We start from the raw sequence: 21227 nt of genomic DNA on the forward strand, positions 1-21227 counted from the left end.
CAAACAAAGATGTTGTGTCTGCCGAAAACTAAAAAATAAATAAATATTAAAATTTTCTCTCTCTCTCTCTCTCTCTCTCTCTCTCTGACTTTTGGTTTAGCAGGACATTTGATCAGTTTGGGTCGGGGTGAGCATAGGCAGGAAAGAGAGAAATTGGCCCAAACCAAAAAGCAAAACCCCACAAACCATAGAGTATTTTACGAGGCATATTTTATCTGGACATTAAGACTACTGAATTTTAGCTGGGAGCAGAAGCGAACATCTGTAATCCCAGTGGCTTGGGAGGCTGAGGCAGGACAATTGAGAGTTCAAAGCCAGCCTCAGGAAAATTGAGGTGCTAAGCAACTCAGTGAGACCCTGTCTCTAAATAAAATACAAAATAGGGCAGGGGCTGTGGCTCAGTTGTCGAGTGTCCCAGTACTAAATAACATAAAAAAAAATCCAGACTACCTGGTTTGGGCAGAAAATTGGCCATTTCAAACTATACTTATGCTTACCTAACTATGGTACCATGCTATATATAAAGTAAGTTAAATCAACAGTAATTCTTTAAAGAGCTTTTCAAACATTTTAAAGATTTTAAGCTTTAGAATCAAAACTTTGGAAGTAGCTAAATTTTTGTGAGTGAACAAATGAGTACTGGAAAACAATTTTATATTACATGCATTACACATCCTGTATACCCAAGTTCTGAATAAGAACTCTGTAAAAGATGACACGTCTTTCAGCTTCCTGATTAGCCATGCTTGCTTTTTGAAGCTTCTGGAGTATAAAATCAACATTTGTAGAAATTGCTTACAATAGAATGCCTTACCAAAAGGAGGTAGTCCATATGTTTGTGTTGCCTGAGGATAGACAGCATAGGGTTGAGATTGCTGTAGTGTCTGGTACTGAGTCTGCCCAGGGTAAGCAGTTTCCGAAACAGGAACCGACAGAATATGTGCATAAGGTCTGGAAAAATTCAAGAAAACAAAAACTTTCATGAAAAATTCAAGAAAATAAAAACTCTGACTTATTTTAGTAATAAAAAATAGATAAAATAGTTAATAACACTAAAGTTAAAAAATCAGAAATGAGACAGCTTATCTGCCACATAAAATGGCTCTTATGGTCAGAAAGCTGAATGCTTTTTTCTTTTTCAGGTTCTACTACATCCACCTAAGGAAAAATTTTATGGAAAACTTAATACTTTCAAACATCCTTCCAAGTTCCAATTATTATCCTACAAACATCCATGATGTAGTACATAAAAGGCACTACGTGAGGTGAGCGAGGCACAAGAACTAAAAATATTTATGCCCTTATTTATGTCTTCATACAGAATAAAATCCTAAAATAATAGAAAACTAATTGGCAACTGGAACTCATTCTCCACCCAATTCCTTGGGCCAAACTAAAGTTCTGAGAAGGAAAGTTGGACTTGGAGACGAGGATGAGGCTGATTGAGAAAAGGCAAACGAGGGGGACTGGGGTTGGGGCTTAGTGATAGTCCACTTGCCTGGCATGTGTGAGGCACTGGTTTGATTCTCAGGACCACATATAAATAAAGAAAATAAAGGTCTATCAACAACTAAAAAGAAAGAAAAGGCAAATGACCACATCAGAAAACAAAGGGTAGGGGTGAACTCTAATATTCTCATATCAAGCTTATAAAATAAGAGCCAGGTTAACTAATAACATCTGGGAAATCTCAGATAAGACTTTATCTCCCCACTGATATTTAAGTAAGAGCAATACCATCACTAGTTGGTGGCAACCAATCAGGAATCCTTAAGGATTTGAATTCAGCAGGTAAGTCCCTGGGACTTCATACACTGGCTAGCTGACCTGGTCATTTCATCCTTGCAATTACACTGAATGTTTGAGTATCAGTTACTCTATTTGGTATATTATGATGTACTTCCAATGCAAGGAAAAAATGCTATTTGTATTATTATTGTATTATTTATGTAATAAAAACAAAATAAGGGTGGAAGGTATATGTTGTAGCAGGGGAAAAGATTTTTTTGCAACTTTGGAGGTAAAGGACAATAAGGGAAGGCTACAAAGAACTGGTATGTGAGCTGAGCAGATAGCATGTACACAAACAGGAGAGAAAGGGTGTTCTAAAAAAACATTTTCTGGGGCTGGAGATGTGGCTCAAGCGGTAGCGCGCTTGCCTGGCATGTGTGTGGCCCGGGTTCGATCCTCAGCACCACATACAAACAAAGATGTTTTGTCTGCCGAAAACTAAAAAATAAACATTAAAAAAATTCTCTCTCTCTCTCCTCACACTCTCTCTTTAAAAAAATTTTAAAAAATTAGAAAACAATTTTTTCTAAGGATGTTTCTAAAAAGAAACAGTATTCTAGAAGGAAAAAAGCCCTGGTACAGAGGAAGGAAAGCAAGGGTTTCAGTCTCTAAGGAACAAATACTATATTATTAAGGGGCAAGTATATGGAGAAGAAAAGTAATGAGCAAAAGACAGAAAGATTGGGGCTGGAGTTGTGGCTCATTGGTAGTGCACTCACCTAGCACATGCAAGACCCTGGGTTCGATCCTCAGTACCACATAAAAAATAAATACATAAAAAAATAAAGGTATTGTGTCCAACTACAACTAAAAAATAAATATTAAAAAATAAAAAAGGCAGAAAAATAAAGCAAAGCCCCTGGTTAAGAGTTCAGACACATCTGAAACAACTGGAAGGCACTAAATTGCTGAGCAAAGGAGGACAAGGTCAAAGCTATTCTTTAATAGTGGTTAATTTGACATTGTTTTTTAAAATGAATTAGAAGGAGGTAAAGCTGCAATGGAGGTCCAGTTAAAATCACAATACAATGTTTCTGATATGTAGTAAGGAGATCTGAATTAAGATAGAAAGCACAGCTAATAAAATGAATGTAGCAGGTATGCAAATACTTTGTTTGGCATATGTAACATATTCATGACTCAGTGGACCCCAACAGACTGTATTCATAGCTAGATCTGAGCTCAGGAAACAGTTCAGGTAACAGTTGCTATTCAAGTCATATGGGAACAGTCTGAAGTATTAGTGACCTTGGATGGATTCATTTTCAGAGATAAGAAAGATCACAGGGGGCTGGGGTTATAGCTCAGTGGTAGAACGCTTGCCTTGCACATGTGAGGCACTGGGTTCAATCCTCAGCACAACATAAAAATAAATAAAATAAATAAAGATACTGTGTCCATCTTAAAAAAAATTTGAAAGATCACAATTTTTTTATCCTTTTTCATGTGTCTGCAGATCTCAAAGCTCAAATGTGTTTTTATGTGTGTTTTTTTTTAATCTAATTTCTTCATAATAACCCCACAGAAAAGGTTTAATCATCTCACAGAAAAAACCACATGAAAATGACTAGGCAAGGCCATTAGTGTTAATATCAGATTAGAAACAAAAAACTCAATGAGTTGACTTTTTAATTAGTTTATTTTTAATACAAAATTCAAAAGAAAAAATGGGCACAACTAGAAAAAAATGCCAATTTCTTTTTACAACTCTCACAGGGGCACCTCTCACCATTTCTTTATGTCTCCTATGTTTGTAATGCATAAGGATATACCCTGGCTTAATAAGCATACTTATACTTGTCTATGCATGCATAGGTCTATCTCTTCACTAACTCACAATTGGTAATTTGGTATATATACTGTTCTGCATCTACCCATCTTGAGATGATTAACCTGGTTGGTCTTAACACTGACCTTACCTTACCTCTTAGTGACTTCAATCCACCAAATCTATCTAACTTTAATTTTAAGCGCAATTCTACTCTGAGGGCATTCCTCAAACAAGGAAATGAAATGAACAGAGATTAAGCTGAGAAGTGCCAAACCGGGGCCATCTTGAGCAGATTTTTTAATTTCTGGATTAAGGTAGAGGAAAGAGAAGGATCCCAGATCAATCAGTAGTATGTTTTGATCACTAACAGTATTTTCTTTTTCTTTTTTCTTTTCTTTCTTTTTCTTTTTTTTTTTTTTTTTTGGTGGTGTTGGGGATTGAACCCAGAGCCTTGTGCATGTGAAGCAAGCACTCTACCAACTGAGCTATATCCCCAGCCAACTAACAGTATTTTCCATTTTCAGTGTCTACTCATTTACAGTGGGTTCCTGTGTAACAATAATCTATTCCACGCAACTATCTACCTTTTAAAAGGATGTTGTAGCCAGGCATGATGGCACATGCCTGTAATCCCAGTGGCTCAAGAGGCTGAGGAGGAGGATCCCAAGTTCAAAGCCAGCCTTAGCAACCTAGTGAGGCCCTAAGCAAGAAAGTGAGACCCTATCTCTAAATAATATACAAAAATGGGTGGGGATGCAGCTCAGTGGTTAAGTGCCCCTGGGTTCAATCCCTGGATTAAAAAAAAAAAAAAAAAAGATGTTAGTTAGGTACAGCAGTGTGTGCTTATAATCCTAGCTACTCAAGAGGTTCACACAGGAGGATCACAACTCCAAGGCTAGCATGGGCAACTTAGAGAGACTCTATCTCAAGACCCTATCTCAAAAAATAAAAGGGGGACTGGGATGTAGCTCAGTGGTAGAGTGCCCCTAAACTCAATCTCTACTACCACAAAAAAAAAAAAAAAGGGTTTACATAGATTATATTTGGAGGAAACACAAATAGGAATAAAGACAGAGCATGAGAAGTGAAAAAGTATACATACTTTTCAAAAATAATCATTCAACTTACTTTGCAGAATACATTTGTGAGGTATAATCATTGGATGAGCGAGGGATGTAATCGGTGCATGTCATAACTGAAAAAAAGATATCACCAGGCAAAAAAGTTAGAACATTTCAAAAATGAAATGGAAAAACTGCACACTCCACTGCATAGTTGTTCAAACTAAATTAACAGAACAGTTTGGATATCACAAAGTTTAAAAGACTGTAGCAGAAAAATGCCACTTTTGTGTTTATAGACCTGTTTGTAGACTTTCAGAGACAATGAAAGAATTAAGAATGTGGGGTGACAGGGGTATGGAAAAGAGCCAAAGGCTGGTTCCAACTGATCATTATGCTTCTTCAGCTTATTCATTCTCTGGGTGCTTATTCTATTCTTAGTAAAAGACCATAAGAATGATCTCCAAATCTTTGGGGGAAGTAACCAATTTTATTAGAAAATTGTTGTTATTGTTGTATATAAAGAATGGTAAAATAGATGCAAGTACAGTACTGTTTTTTTTTTTTTTAATGTGCATAGTAAAGGCTTTGTTTACATTTGGCAAAGTAGAGACAGACTTAAGAAACTGACGAGATATTCTGATAAACTGTCAGGTACAAGTGACTTTACCAGGTGGTATCTCTTGACCCCCATGATTTTACATTGAAAAAGCTGCTGTGAAGCTATGACCCTTATGATTACATCTGAGATAAATGTTGTAAATATTTGATTCAAGTTTGATAGGTAGCTATATGCCATTCATTAGGCACTATTTCAGTTCACATTGTAGGCAGTTACATTGCAAAATGCTTTCATCAGACTCCTGAACTATTCAAGAACTTCCTTCAACAACAATAAAAGAAGCTATTCTATTGTCAACAGGGACTGGAACCAACTAAGTTTGTATCTAGCTAGGTTCACTGAAAGAGTACCTGAACCCAAAAGGAAACCCCAGTCAAGAACAGACAAGGGACCAATTCTTGCCCAAGGGCTAGGGCTGTAGTTCAGCGGCAGAGCGCTTTCCTAGTGTGTATGAGGCACTGGATTTGATCCTGAGCACCACATAAAAATAAATAAAATAAAGGTATTGTGTCCAACTACAACTAAAGTATTTTTTTTTAAAGAGTAAGGCAATCAATACCTGTGAGCTTATTATAGAAGATATTATCCAATGCCACTGTTTGAAGTCTTTAAAAATAATTATTGGACACCTGAAGGTCATATTCATCTATAATCATCATGTCAAAAATGAAGGGAATGGGCTGGGGTTGTAATTCATTTGGTAGAGTGTTTGCTTTGCATGTGTGGGGCCTTGGGTTTGATCCCCAGCACCACATAGACAAATAAATAAAATAAAGGTGTTGTGTCTGTCCACAACTAAAAAATTTTTTTTTAAATGAAGGGGATGTTTTTAATACCCATCACATATAATGAAAGGTAAGATCCTTTGACTTCTCCATGGTTCTCACTCTGATGAAAGGTACTTGACAAACTCAAAACTTTATTCCCCTCAACTTTAATTTAATCAAAACATTCTGGGAAAATTAGGCCAATTTTAACTCTCCTAGAAAATGAACAAAGCTTGATCTTGGCAATACTTGGGAATCATGAAAGGATTTTAAAGAGTCAAGGCATAATCTATCATTATGAATAGGAGGAGAAGAGAAGTAATATGTTGGCTTAGAGTAGAATATCAATAGTGAGCCAAGGCTTTGATACACACTCTGAAGGCACAACTAATGATGTTCTGGTGGGTTTGGGTATAGTAGGAAATAAGGAAAACATAGAATTGCAGGATGGTTTCTAGGTTTTTAGTTTGAGAGCGATGAGACAGTGATACCTCTTCCAATGATGGGCCAGTCTAGGAGATGAACAGACTTGATGGGAGCTTGAGGATAAAGCTCTTCTTCAGACATTTTAAGTATGACTTTCCTTTCAGACATCTAAGTAGAGATCTCAAAAAGGCAGTTGTATATTTAAATGAAATCAGGGGAGATTGGGGCTGGGGTTGTGGCTCAGTGGTAGAGCATTTGCCTGGCACGTGTGACACTGGGTTTGATCCTCAATATAACTTAAAAATAAATTATTAATATGAAGATATTAAATTTTTTTAATCAGGGGAGATATCAGACTGGAAATATAAAATTGTGATTCATTAATAATGTATTATATGTTTAAAGTAATGGGAGGTTTCTGAAGGAGAAAAGATGGCAGCTTTAGAACTAAGCCCTGAGGCCCATCAGTATTCAGCATTCTGCATGAGGAAGGAATGACCATCAAAGGAATAAGATAGAAGGAAATATGGTGGGAGGCAGAACATAAAAGAGATATTTCTACTACAATTGGCAATAAGAAAATAACAAATGACCTTGACAGGAGAAATCTCACTGGAAGAGTGGGGACATGAAGCTAAATTGAATAGGTTGAAGAGTGAATGGGAGATGACCAAATAAGGGCAACTCTTTTCAGAGCTTCTGATATGCCACAAAACAGAGAGAAAGTCTACAACTAGTATAAGATGTGAAACCCCAGGGGCTTTACTGGTGTGTGAAGATGGTAAATACCACAGCATATTTCTTTACTCTCCGGAAGGATTAAGAAGAGAAAAATAGGGCTGGGGATGTGGCTCAAGCGATAGCGCGCTCCCCTGGTATGCGTGCGGCCGGGCTTCAATCCTCAGCACCACATACAAACAAAAGATGTTGTGTCTGCCGAAAACTAAAAAAAAAAAAAATAATTAATTAAAAAAAAAAATAAGAGAAAAATATAATGATGTAGGAGTGGTGGGAGGATAACAACAGCACTAAAGTCCTTGAGAAAAATGAGACAGGTCGGACTACGGAACACAAGTAAAATGATTTACATCAGACAGGAGTAAGAATACTACTTCCATTACAACAACAAGGAAGCAAGAAAATAGGCAGATTTGAAGATTTGGTGGTGGTGAGATAATAAGGGAGTTTCCTGACCATAGCTTTTATTGGAGAAGGCATGATCATTCAAGAGAAAAGAAAAGTGAGTATTGGTTCTTTGAAAGAAGTGGTGTAAAATATTTAACAGAATTTGTTAAGGAAATGTAGGATTTCAAAGCACATTGAGTGTCCACCTGAAGTTCTATGACTAGAGTGCAAATAGTGACTTAGGTACATAATTCTATCCAATAATGTTGTTTGTGTACATTTTATGGGGAAGGTAGAAAGTTGGGTTAAATTAGGACTGGAGTATAACAAGGAGAATAAGGGTAAGAAAAGAGTTTATTATTAAAAGTTATTGAAAGTTGAACCAATAAAAATATGGAAAAATAAAAGTGATTATATAAAAAAAACAAAAAAAGAAAATTATTGAAAGTATATGTAAGGGAGATAAAAATAAAGGACGGAGAAATCTATGCTCAGTAAATAGGAAAATTAAAACAAAGAGAGATGAAGGGTACTAGCTAAGTAATCGATATCTATGTTAAAATCAGAGAGCTATAAAAGTTTGGATGGAGAAAAACAAAGAGGATCTAGTCTTTAAAGAATAAAATTGCTTGAAGTTCAGTCTAAGGTAAAAAGAAATGGGAAGGAAGGTAAAGATAAAGACTTCAAAAAAAACAAGAGTTTTTGAAGGAAAAATGAAGAGAGTGGGGTATGGTGGTGCATGCCTGTAATCCCAGTGGCTCTGGAGGATGAAGCAGGAGGATCTTGAGTTTAAAGCCAGCCACAGCATAAGTGAGACCTTGTCTCCCTAAATAAAATACAAAATAGGGCTAGGAATGTGCCTCAGTGGTTGAATGCCCCCAAGTTCAATCCCCAGTACCAAAAAAGAAAAGAAGAAGAAGACAAATTTTTTGGAAGGAGCAAAAAAGACTCATCTTACTTTCTGGCTGTGGTATGAGATTTTAGAGAATAGGTCTTTTTCTGGGAATTAGTATACTCAAGAAATCAGAGGAAACACTTCACTGATTCGAAGAGTTTCCCATATATACCAGACTGACCTAGTAACTTCCTGAAAATAAAGATTCCCCATTCATATTAGACTCTCTGAATAATAATACCTCTGAAAGTGAGCCTAGAATTCTGTTACAAACAAGCATTTCAGAATGATTCTTATGTCTTATGCTAACAGTTTAAGAACCACTGAAATAAAATCAGCTTTGAAGAAATAACATAGAACTCAAGATAAAAAAATTTTAAAGCCATGCCTTATTTAATTTCAGGAAGGAGTACTTGTCCTGGGGAGAAAAATTTAGCAGAGTAAGTGAGTTTGCTAGACAAAGCTATGTCTCTATAAGAAAAACACAGAACACTAGTGGGTGCAGTGGCACATGCCTGTAATCCCAGAGGCTCAGAAGGCTGGGGCAGGAAGATCATGAGTTCAAAGCCAGCCTCAGCAATTTGGTGAGGTCCTAAGCAACTCAGTGAGACCCTGTCTCTAAATAAAATATAAAAAAGAGTTAGAGATGTGGCTCAATGGTTAAACATTCCTGGGTTTAATCAAAAGAAAAAACAGAACACTATATATTTTGGGGGGGTATCTAATACATAAATATAATCAGGAGAGTGAAAATTGGTACATGGAGGGTTTATCTTATTAAGCTGGATCTTCCTCAGGGACCATTTATTTTCCTGACTAAGACTGATAGGTAGGATCACTTGCTTTTATTAGAAAGGCAGAAAAATACGAAGTCCTCCAGAGGAGCCATCAGGGGTAGGCCCACAAACTTTTCTGATTTGGGGCAAAGCACTATTACTTTTAGAATGTCCAACCTCAAAACAAAACAAAACAAAAGTCACTGAATATGACTGCTTGGGTAGGAAGATTCCATGTGATTTTTTCAGCTGGCATGTTAATAAAGTTTATAGGAGAGCACAAGTATGCACACACAAAGACTAGGAGAACCTTCTGGATATTCTAGAATAATCCAGCAATTAGAAAAAACCAATTATACAAGAAGAGCATTACTTGGTTATAGGAATGCCTCTTCCATCATGCATAGTACTTACTTTCCTCTGACATGGTAAGGTTTGAAGCAAGGCTCGATGTTTCAGGTTTCTGGTCACTGACATCCGGGCTGCTTACTTGACTGGGAGAATCAAAATGAATACATTAGCCCTTGGTCCGTTTGCTGCATTGCTAAAAGTGATGAGATTAAACTCATTTCCTCCTAGGCCATACAAGCAAGAAGCAAGGCAAATCTTCATGATATCCTTATTTGTGGTTTATAGCAACTATATGAAAAGAGCTAGGGACAGGGCTAGTACCCTCAGTATCCTACAGTTCTTTCTCATGGTCCTAGACACCTTAAGGGGGGAAAAAATTACACACACACACACACACACACACACACACACACACACACACATTTATCTATTTGGTACTGGGGATTAAACCCAGAGGTGCCTAACCATTGAGCCACATCCCCAGTCCTTTTATATATTTTATTAGAGACAGGATCTCACTGAGTTGTTAAATGCCTCACTAAGTTGCTGAGGCTGGCTTTGAACTTGTGATCCTTCTGCCTCAGCCTCCTGAGCCACTGGGGTTTACAGGTGTGCACCATCACGATTGGCTACATACATTTATTTTGTGTGTGTGTATGTATATGTGTATGTGTTTCTATTTGTTGTTACAACTAGGACCAGGCACCTTTTTTTTTTTTTTTTTGCAGTGTCTGGTCCTCACACATGCTAGGCAAGTGCTCTACCACTGAGCTTCATGTTCTAAGCATTTTTTAAAAAAAACATGTAGGAAAACAAAGAGAATTTTTAAAATATATATATTTTTTTACTTGTAGATGGGACACAATATCTTTCTTTCTTTCTTTCTTTATTTATTTATTTGGTGCTAAAGATACAACCCAGTGCCTCACATGTGCTAGGCAAGTGCTCTCCCACTGAGCCAAAACTCCAGCCCCAAATTAAGAGAAATTCTAAAAGGTAAATCAATGTGAGCTGGGAGGATATGTCATTATGTTAGATACTGTGATGATGGGAAGAGCCCACTGAAATTCTGGAATGGAAATCATTCCAACTTGAGTACCTCACAATGTTTCCCTTTTCCTCCTACTTCACATCCAACTCCCTAGTAATGCCCAACTTGTTAGTACAGCAGTGTGATTAATAGTAAATATTTTAGAGCAAAACTGCTCAAGTTTATATTCCACTCTTCCATTAACTAGCTCTATAACCTTGGATAGGTCAAAGTAGTTCTCTTCACTAATTTTTTGAATTGTCAATGAGAATAAAAATAGACTTCACTTCATAGGGCTGCTATGAGGATAATAATATCTTAGAAGTTCTTAAGAGCAAAGCTAAAAAACAGTTATGTACAATAAAATGGAACTATTATTATATTAAAACTTCTTTCCAGCCCAGGCACCCTTCCCATATTAACGCTCTCTAGAAAGAAACCTGCTTTGCTCTTCCATACTCTAAGAAGAGATAAAGGATGAAGTACCATAGCCTCCATATATCTGGAAAGATAATCTTGACTAATCAGAGGTTTGGGTAGTTTCTACATAAGAATATTTAAAGCTCCCATGTAATTTTTGAAACTTACCTCTAATACTGAAGTATTAATAAAAAAAAGGTTTTTTTTCTGGCATATTTTGAATGTTCAGTTAATTTTTTCTTAGTTGTATTTATTTTTAAAGCTAAATCCTTCAATGAAGTTTATATGAAATAGTTTTATCAATGTTTTCCTAAATTGCTGAATCATTATAATTATCTGAATTGGTAAAAAAATGACTTTAGCCCCATCTCATACTTACTTAAATAGAATCCTCATGGGGAAAAGCAAAAAACTGGACCAGAATTTCACATTTCCACTGTTACGACTAGGATATCTTCTGTGTGTACCTGGATAAATCTAGGGTTCACTCCACTGTTGAAGACTATTTCAAGATGGAAGACTATTTCTAGATCATGTATCTTACAAGTGCTATTTGTACAGCCTAGTATATACTGAGCCAGTTCCTAAGATCCTTTGGTCTTATAAACTTATATACAGCAAAATCCCCTACATATTCAACTGAGAAACTACAGACTAAAGAGAAAAACAGTACCAAAACAGTAAATTAACTATAGCACATAAGATGAAATGTGTTCTAGAGATGGATGGTGTTGATGGCTGTATAACAAAGTGAATGTACTTAAGGTCACTAAATTATACACTTAAAATGGTTTAAATGGTAAATTTTATACTATGCAAAATCATAATTTATTAAAATGAAGGAACAATAAGAGATTATCACAGAAAAAGGCAATGGTGGGAGGTTCTCAAGTACAAAGAGGGTTAGATTTGGATAAAAGCAGGAGAATTAAAGCCAGGCATGGTGGCACTCACCTGTAATCCCAGCAACTCAGGAGCTGAGGCAGGAGGATCACAAGTTCAAGACCAGCCTGGGCAACTTAGCCAAGTACTCTCTCAAAAAATAAATAAAGGGGCTGGGACTATAGCTCAGTGGTAGAGCGCTTGCCTAGCATGTGTGAGGCACTGGGTTCAATCCTTACCACCACATAAAAATAAAATAAAGGTATGCTGTCCATCTACAACCACACACACAAAATAAATACATAAATAAACAAGGCTAGGGGTATAGCTCTCAGTGTCATAGAACATCTCTGGGTTCAATCAGAAAAAACAAAAAAGAAGAATTAATTTCACAGAGAAAGAGCAACAGAGTATCTATAGAATAAGGTACTATGTTAGACAAATGAGGTATTCCTATCTAATTGTCCCGATTTTTCTTTGATTTAGGGAGCAAAATCCACAGCCAAGTGAATGAACATAGTGGGAAGAAAAGGGAAACGGAGGGAGGAAAGAAAGTAAGAAAGATAATTTTAAAGACTGGTAAATCATATACTGGGAATGCTGTGTACATGCCTAAGATATAAGCATGAATGGAAACTAAGACTAGTCAGTACGGTTTTGTATCTTTCCCTTACAGTGTTACAGTAATTGAGAATATACATAGAATAGGTGGATGGTTTGGTTTAAGCAAGATTATGGCTTTGCTAGGCAAGTATGATACAGAAAAAAAGAAAGTTAAGAATGTCTGCAAGGGTCTGATTACAGTATTAGATCTTATAATTTTAAGTAGCATAAGGAAGAAAATGAAGTTCTTTTTGAGGAAAAGGGTATAGAGGTGATAGTGAAAATGTGATAGATCATTTGATTGGAATGTGAGATATCATATGGCTAGCATGGCAGTTCTAGCATAAGTGAGCTGGAATCATAGTGGGTGGTGGTAAAAAAAAAAACAGGATTCTTGAAATTAATGTTTTAGAAGTGATGCAGTTACTGACTATCCTAGTTGGTGGACAAATAATAAGAGATAAAATCTGTGGAAACTGAAAACCATGGTGCCATGGAAGTCAGATCATGAGATGCAAAGAAACTGCCTCTTTCTATAGAGGTGATAAAGTTATTGACTAAGGCATCTCAGTCCCATTTGATAAAGCCAAACTCCTTGGATTTCCCTTATTTTGGTTCATGCTTTCTCTTCTGTAAACTGTACATTTGTGTGAAGAATATGGAATTTTTCATTTTTTACCGTCAAGTCTCCTGAATATAGTATAGTGCCTGATGTGTGTGTGTGTGTGTGTTTTGTGTGTGTTTATTACATGAGTTCAGTATACATTGTTGAATAAATAATAAATGCATAAGAAAAATAAAATCAGCATGTGAATTTTGGGGAAAAGTTATTTTGGAGGGAAATATTTTTGAGATGGGCTCTTGCTATGTTGCTCAGGTTGGTCTTGAACTCTTGAGCTCAAGTGGTCCTACTGTAGAGAGAAATTTTAACCTTAAATAAATTCAAAATGTGAAGGCTGCTGGTAAGAATCTTAAAGATGGCAGTAAACCCAAATGCCCATATACTAACCTACATATGAAAAAAAAATTAAAGTAGATCATTAAAAAGTACATCTATAATCCTAGCCATTCAAGACACTAAGGCAGGAGAATCACAAGTTTGAGATCAGCCCGGGGAACTTAGTGAGACCCTGTCTCAAAATAAAAAATAAGAAATTCAACTTTACATACCTTAAAGTTTGCTCTCCTGGTTCCTGCATCTTGGCTTTTTTCACCTGCAAAAACAAATATACAAACAAACTGATGCAGTGGTCTGTTTTTGAAATTACCTAGCTATTCAAATACAATTGGCTCTCAGTATCCTTAAGGGATTAGTTGCAGAACTCTTCATAGATACCAAAACCCACAGATGCTTAAGTCCCTCATTTAAAATGGTATAGTATTTGTATATATCCTATGTATATCCTCCTATGTACTTTAAATCATGTCTAGATTACTTATAATACCTAATAAAATATAAATACTATGTAAATCACTGTTTTATTGCTTAGGGCATACTGCCAAGGAAAAGTTGGTACATGTACAACACAGATGCAATTTTTTCTCCAATATTTCCAATATTGGAGTCATCCTATATCATTGGTTGAATCTACAGATGTGAATCCCAGAGACACAGAAGGCCAATTATATATTAATTAATAATATTAGAGGATAACTGTTTCATTTTGTTTGGCTTAGATTTATTTATTAATCCTTATTACTTTTGTTGGGGAGGGGGTACTGGGTGTTGAACCCAGGGTCACTCTACCACTGAACTACATCCTCAGCCCTTTTTTTATTTCGAGATAGTGTTTCACTAAGTTGCAGAGGCTGGCCTCAACCTTGTGATTCTCCTGCCTCAATCTCCCAAGTAGCTGGGATTACAGGTGTACATCACCATGCTAGGCTTCAGCTATTCTCTTAAAAAATCTTTATTTGATTTATTTTTATGTGGTTCTGACGATCGAACCCAGTGCCTCACATATGCTAGGCAAGCACCACCACTGAGCCATGACCCCAGCCCTCAGCTACTCTTCAGACTCAAAATAAAGTGTTTACCAAGAGTTTTACTCAATGTAGGATGTTTACCAGGATAAAGTATTCAAATGCGGATAAAAACTAGTTGGTTTTACTTTGTAAAGACATACTTAAATTATTACTAGATTACCAGTAATTAAAACAAATTTTTTCATACAATACTATCTTTTCTTCCATATTTCACTTTTTCTACTTCTCTGAGGTGAAGGCATTTCCATCAATAATTTAAGAGTCCGCAAATGAAAGATCAATGATTAAAGCTAATGAATTTCCCTGTTTTCATATTATAAAGAGTCTAATTTTAGAGCTCTCTAGTAAGAAAAATTGTAATAGAAACATGCTTAGTATGGTTAGTCATTCAAATTATGAATATTTAAAAGTATTTGGAGGTAAAAAAAAAAGAAGACAAAAACTCTACTAGTTAATTTAAAAAATATCTGGTGAAAACATAGTTATTTAATATGATTAACATTTCAGATAAGGTAAATAATAAAGACAAGGCCCAAAATTTCTCATTATAAAGATATTCAATTCCAAAATAAAATAAAATTAACCATTTTTGTTTTGTTTTTTGCTTATTGCATGTTAACTTGTGTTATATTTAATACTGCCTTAATTTTCATAGTTGTCCAGAAAGAAAAAAGAAAAAAGGGAAGAAAAAACTTCTGAATTTTTAAAAATATGATTCTCTAGTTGTTGATGGACCTTTATTTTATTCATTTATTTATTTGTGGTGCTGAGAATCGAACCCAGTGTCTCACACATGCCAGGCAAGTGCGCTACCACTGAGCCACAACCCCAGCCCAAAACTTCTGAATTCAAAAACCAATTATAGAGGCATTTTAAGTAGAAACCAAAACAAAAATCTTGAGGTAGGTAAATCCTTACCAAGCATGGTCCAAAAGCAATAAAGAAGAAAACAGAAGTGATTACATAAGAATCTGAAACTTTTGTATGATAGTAAATAACATAAACGAACTAGGTGCTTTGAAGGATTCCAGGATGGCATGCAGGCTGTGACCAGAAAAAAAATCTAATTATTATAAATGTATAATCTAATCTCATTGGAAGGGATGGGAGAAAATGAGCTGACCTAAGTATGTATTAACTACAAACTGTCAAACTAAAGATGGGAAAAAAATTCTACTTTCTAGATTATTTACCTGTCAAAATTTCACGAATTACAAACATCAACTCTTATTACAATATTCCATCCTTCCTACCTGAAAAGGATAGTATTTACATGAGGTCAGATAATAATGTACTTTTCTAATAGGAAGATAAGTTTATTTTTAGTGTACCCAAAGATTCTTTTTACTATCAAAGGAAAGTATTTATGAGCTGGTTGATTAAGTAACCAAAATAGTATATAGTCTCCATACAAAACAACAAACAAAATTTGTGTGGTGCTGGGGATTGAACCCAGGGCCTTGTGCATGCGAAGCTGGCACTCTACCAACTGAGCTATAATCCAACCTAAAACAAATAAATTGAAAAAAAAAAAAAAAAGAAGAAAGAAAGAAAAAAGAAAATTAGAGCATTCAAGGAATCTGATTTATTATAGAACTAAAAATTTAGCCAATCAACTTACAAAAAAAAAAAAAAAGTCTTGGAGCAAAACGAATTAAAAAAAAAAAGTAATACACCACATCACAATGTTTCAGTAAAGGACAAACCCAGACTGAATATACAGCAGTGGCCTCATAAAATTATACGGAGCCAAAAAATTCCTATCACCTAATGACATTGTAGCGACTATAATGGTGTTTGTGGATGCTGGTACAAAGCCCTATAAAAGTATAACATGCCAATTATATACAATACTTTATACTGAATAATTACAAACAATTATTTTACTCGTTTACATATTTACTCTCATAGCAGCTCTTAGCCTTTCCCAAACTGGTAAATACCCTATGATAGATTCTCCAATGTTAAATACTTATAAAAGGAGTTCTGGTCATAGTCATCCTATATCATTCATTCAACACAGCATTTTCTACCAAGTCTTCCTGATAATGATAAAAAAAAAAATACAGCCCTTGATCTTCAAGAATGTATAGTCTAGATGAAAAGACAGATAAGAAAATAGATCATAAAACAATTAGATTAAGGGTTCCTATAGAAATACAAGGTGCTATAGAACACAGAGAAAGGGTACCAAAATCTTTTTTATCAGGGCAGGTGGCCAGGGAATATAGGGACATAGTAAGGTAGAAAGCTGAAAAAACTTCTTGGAGGAAATGTTGTTTAAGACAGTAGTTTTAGGGGCTGGGTAAGGGCTGGGGTTGTGGCTCAGCAGTAGAGAGCTTGCCTTGCACATTTTAAGGCACTGGGTTCGATCCTCAGCATCACATTAAATAAATAAATAAACACACAAAATAAATAAAAGTATTGTGTCTATCTACAACTTAAAAAAAAGTATAGTAATTTTCAAGATTTTTTTTCTGACTCTGCATATGGACAATATATTCCCACTAGTTAACACTGCTAACAACATTCTGATTTTAATTCAATTGAGGACTTGAGGGATATACTAGATTTCAGCAGGAACTTACATCCAAAGTGGGAGGAAATACACTAATTCACATACAGGAAAGAACAAGTGTAAAAAAGGTTCACGGGAAAGAGAGAACATAAAATGCACTAAAAATTCACTATAACTGGGAGTAATGAGTCTGAGGGAAGGGATGGTAAAATTAGGTAAAATCAGGTAAATAGAAGCCTACTTGTGAAGAGCCTTATAAACCAGATTAAGGAGTTTAATGTTATTTTGAGAGTATCAAGGAATCTTCAAGTATTAGCAAAACAACATGATCCATTCTGAATTTTAGAAAGATCATTCAGATAAAGTACAGATGGAAAATAAATAGGAGGGGAACAACCCTAAATGTAAGAAAATCTGAAGAGGCTTTTGCATTAATTTAGATGAGAGATGGCCTAAAAATAATTCCCAGAGTGAAGATCACAACTGGACTGTGCTGGTTCTACTTGATTATCATAAATTTTTTTTTTTTAGCTCTGTGCTAATTTCAGAAATCAGAAACAAAATTGTTTAAATCCATGAAGTAAAATACCATTTGTGTATATATAAGCATACATGAAAACATTTATAATGTATCTATTCATACATACTTCCACTTACCTAAGTGGAATCTGATAACAAATGAGAAAAAAAAACCCCTTTCATCTATTTAATATTTTTTATCCCTATACAAACAGGACACAAAACTGGCATCCTTTAGTTACAACATCACAATAAAATAAAATGGATGATACCTACACCTACTTTCAGAGGAAGTGGCACTTCTACTAAGTAATGTTAATAGGCTCACACTTAGCTAATAATAATTAAAAAAAAACTTGAGCTTAAGTAATTTTGTTATCATTAGCAACCTTCTAAAAAATGCAATAATCCTATTTATAGATGGGGATACTCTGATTGACAATTGTGCAGTCTCTGCTTGAAAAGTACAGTATATGGAGCAGTACTAGGCCAAGCACTATGGCACAGCCCATAGTCCCAGCTTCTCAGGAGACTGAAGCAGGAGGATCAAAAGTTTGAGGCAACTTAGTGAGACCCTATCTCAAAAATTTTTTAAAAGTGCTGGGAATATAGCTTAGTGGTAGAGCATCCCTGGGTTCAGTTCCCAGTGCCAGGAAAGAGGGAGGGGAAAAACAAAACAAAACAAAACAAAAAACCTAAACAAAACTAAAAAAGCACTGCACCAACTCCGAAAATATCTAGGGACTGGGGACATCACTATGGGAAAGTGCCTGCTTAGCATGTGCAAGGTCCTAGGTTCAATCCCCAGGATCACAAGAGGAAACAAACAAATAAACAAGAATGACAAAAATCTTTGTACTGCAATTTACACAGTGAAAGTCCCTAAAGAAGTCATCTTATTACCCTTTGATACTTAAAAATATTATTTTTTCTATCTTTCTAGTGTCACACACACTTGATCCATTCATTCATATCCTAAAACTTGAAGCTATCAATTAATAGAAAATAATATACTTAGAAAATGATATGACAATTACCAGAAGCTAAGTATCCACAAAGGTCTAATCAATAATCTGCTTTAGAATGTTGTCATTAATCAGCATTAAGCTAGCACTACTCTATAGCTTTCAACACCTAATTCCTCTCTGCTATTGCTTTTAAATAAAAAGCAAACCAAAACAAAACAGTGCAACATTTATTTTCAGTTTCAAGACCCTTTTTGGAGATAAATGCTGGTTTGGCAAATGTTTGTAAGTTTCAGGTCTATGGAATTAAAACTTCCATCATGAGCCTGGAGGGTTAAACTCATTAGGTGCTTGCTTATATAAAACTAAAATAGTTTTTTTAAAAAATTCAATGGTCTGGGGTTGGTGTGGCTCAGTGGTAGAGTACTTGCCTAACATGAGTGACGGACTGGGCTAGATCCTCAGCACCGCATGTAAATAAATAAATAAAATAAAGCTCCATCAACAATAAAAATATTTTTTAAAAATTCAGGTATATTATCCTTTACAGTTTATTCATTATTTTCCTTGACAGAGAAGACAAAAAGAAATGTGAGGTTGAGTCAGTCTTTCTTTCTTCACTAGTTATTTCACCTCTTTCTTCTCTTTACTCTCCAAGCACCAAACAAAGATTTAAAGGTCCTTTCCACGCTCCACTTCTTTTCTATGTTTTAGTTTAGATTATACTTTGGCTAAATAAAATCATGTAGTACTTATTTTGTCTATGGAAAGTATAACTAATTTCTCTTTTTTAAAAAGAGAATACAAAAGGCATGAATGCTTTTTAAAAAATCCAAACTAAACAGATGTGTACAGAATAAATATGTGGATTTACTCTGCCCCACACACTGATATAATCAGTATCAAGTTTGGTATACAACCACCTAAAAATTTTTCCTATGCATATGTGTCATTTTAAAACTTGAATGATAGCCACAAAAGGGCTTGTGGTGGCTACCACAAAAAATTTTTTTAATGCTTCCAATTTACCAGGAATGGTCTTGTTTACATCTCTCATCCCAAAGCCAAGTGTAGTTAGTGTCCCCCTTTTACTCTTCAAAAGAGTCTAAGTTTGGACAATAGTATAAGCTGCTTCAGAGAAATTGAGTCAAATAAAGATAGGGAGAAAATGACTGAGAGATTTCAAAGTAAGCAGAATCATTCCTGTTTGCAGGGAGATGAGGGTTGATCAATAATAAAGAATAAGTGAGGTTAACGTTTTGTTGTGAATGCTAACCTGAACAAAATTTTTAGGTAGAACATGCAAGTAGAAGAAAAACAAGTGAAAAGGAATAATTCAGTAAGAAGAGTAAAAAACAATGAAATTAAAAACCCCAATATATTTGTCTTCCCATAGCTCTTTTCTGTGTCCTGACTGACATTGGTGCTTCCCTCTATGGGCCGAGGGGCATGCTGTACATCTTGTTTCCAGGAAAACTATGTATAATACTGGACTTTTCTTTAAGTGCCACTGACCCTTTCATGATGTCACATAATCACCTTTATAAATTTAGATCTGTGTACCAATCAGTAAGAAAATGATGCACCATGGCAATAACCATTTATAGTCAGCAACAAATTTATTTTAAAGTACTTCAATTTCTTACCTTCCTCTGAATTAGTTGCTGCATATCATATTATAGAAGTTGAATAAAATGACAAGGAAATGAAGCAGGGTAGAAGAGATAACCTGTCAGAAGGTTAGCCTTATTCTCATTACCTTAAATAGGTATGGAGTAACTAACAACAATACCATTTCAACGGTATGTCAACACTCATAAGTACCTTGAAAATGAGTAATTTTTGTCTTACTATAGTAAACACTTAATGACAGTTTTAATTTGTACATTTATTACTAAGCTATTTGTACCAATGGTGTGTATCCTACATACACAGCTCAGGATGTTTTTTTTAAATGGGATACCAGGTGATTTATTCTACATATATATTGTGCAATGTTTAAATCAGGCTAAACATATGTATCTCCTCAAATATTTATAATTCCTTTGTGATGAAAACTTTCAAAATTCATACTTCGAGCTTTTTGAAATATGCAGCACATTAACATTATCAATAGTCACCCTGCTGTTCAAGAGCACAACAGAACTTCTTTTTCCTATCTGGCTACATAAATAATTTATAGCTCCTTGATCAGCCTTTCTCCATCATCCCCTCTCCACCCATGCCTACAATATCTCCAGCTGCTTCTAACTACTCTTCATTTCAATGAGATCAACTTTTTTATAGTGCATATATCAGAGAGCTCACAAGGCACTTATCAGGATGATTTTTAATCTTACTGTTTCCCTGATTATTGATGTCCCACCAAGGATAAGAAATCACATTTTAAATGTTTCAAAAGGTCTTTTTATTAGTTGCTTATGTCTTCAAAGTTCTTACTTACCTCAAACAAGAAGGCTAAAAGAATAATGGCAAAGTAATAATCATTATTCAATTCTTAACATAAATAAAAATATTAAAATATTTCATTATTTAGGTGGAAGTGAGTGTATGCCTTTTTGTGATGTAAAGAATACATCTAGATTTTGAGCAACTAATAAAAAAATTTAAAAAAAAGAATACATCTAGAACACACACAAAAATACAATCTATTATCTGTTTTCAAGATTCATATTTTTGTAGGTTGGATCTTCATAAAGATAAGTAAATGAGACACAGT

General features: G+C 35.1%; 1 protein-coding gene across 5 annotated transcripts in view; it reads right to left on the reverse strand.

The window, feature by feature from the left end:
• Nucleotides 1-21227, reverse strand: part of Eya3 (EYA transcriptional coactivator and phosphatase 3) — a 103087-nt gene that overhangs the window by 52010 nt on the left and 29850 nt on the right. For 4 of the 5 annotated variants that reach the window (XM_013364545.4, XM_021734676.3, XM_005317678.5 and 1 more), the window contains 4 exons: nucleotides 13691-13734; nucleotides 9649-9728; nucleotides 4691-4757; nucleotides 815-951 (listed from right to left, as the gene is read on the reverse strand). In XM_013364545.4, coding sequence (XP_013219999.1) covers nucleotides 815-951; nucleotides 4691-4757; nucleotides 9649-9728; nucleotides 13691-13734 — 328 coding nt within the window. The remainder of the gene's footprint in view (nucleotides 1-814; nucleotides 952-4690; nucleotides 4758-9648; nucleotides 9729-13690; nucleotides 13735-21227) is intronic. The other variant, XM_078025710.1, reaches the window with a different exon arrangement.

The sequence above is a fragment of the Ictidomys tridecemlineatus genome, chromosome 11 (genome assembly GCF_052094955.1).
Source record: "Ictidomys tridecemlineatus isolate mIctTri1 chromosome 11, mIctTri1.hap1, whole genome shotgun sequence".
Classification (NCBI taxonomy): domain Eukaryota; kingdom Metazoa; phylum Chordata; class Mammalia; order Rodentia; family Sciuridae; genus Ictidomys; species Ictidomys tridecemlineatus.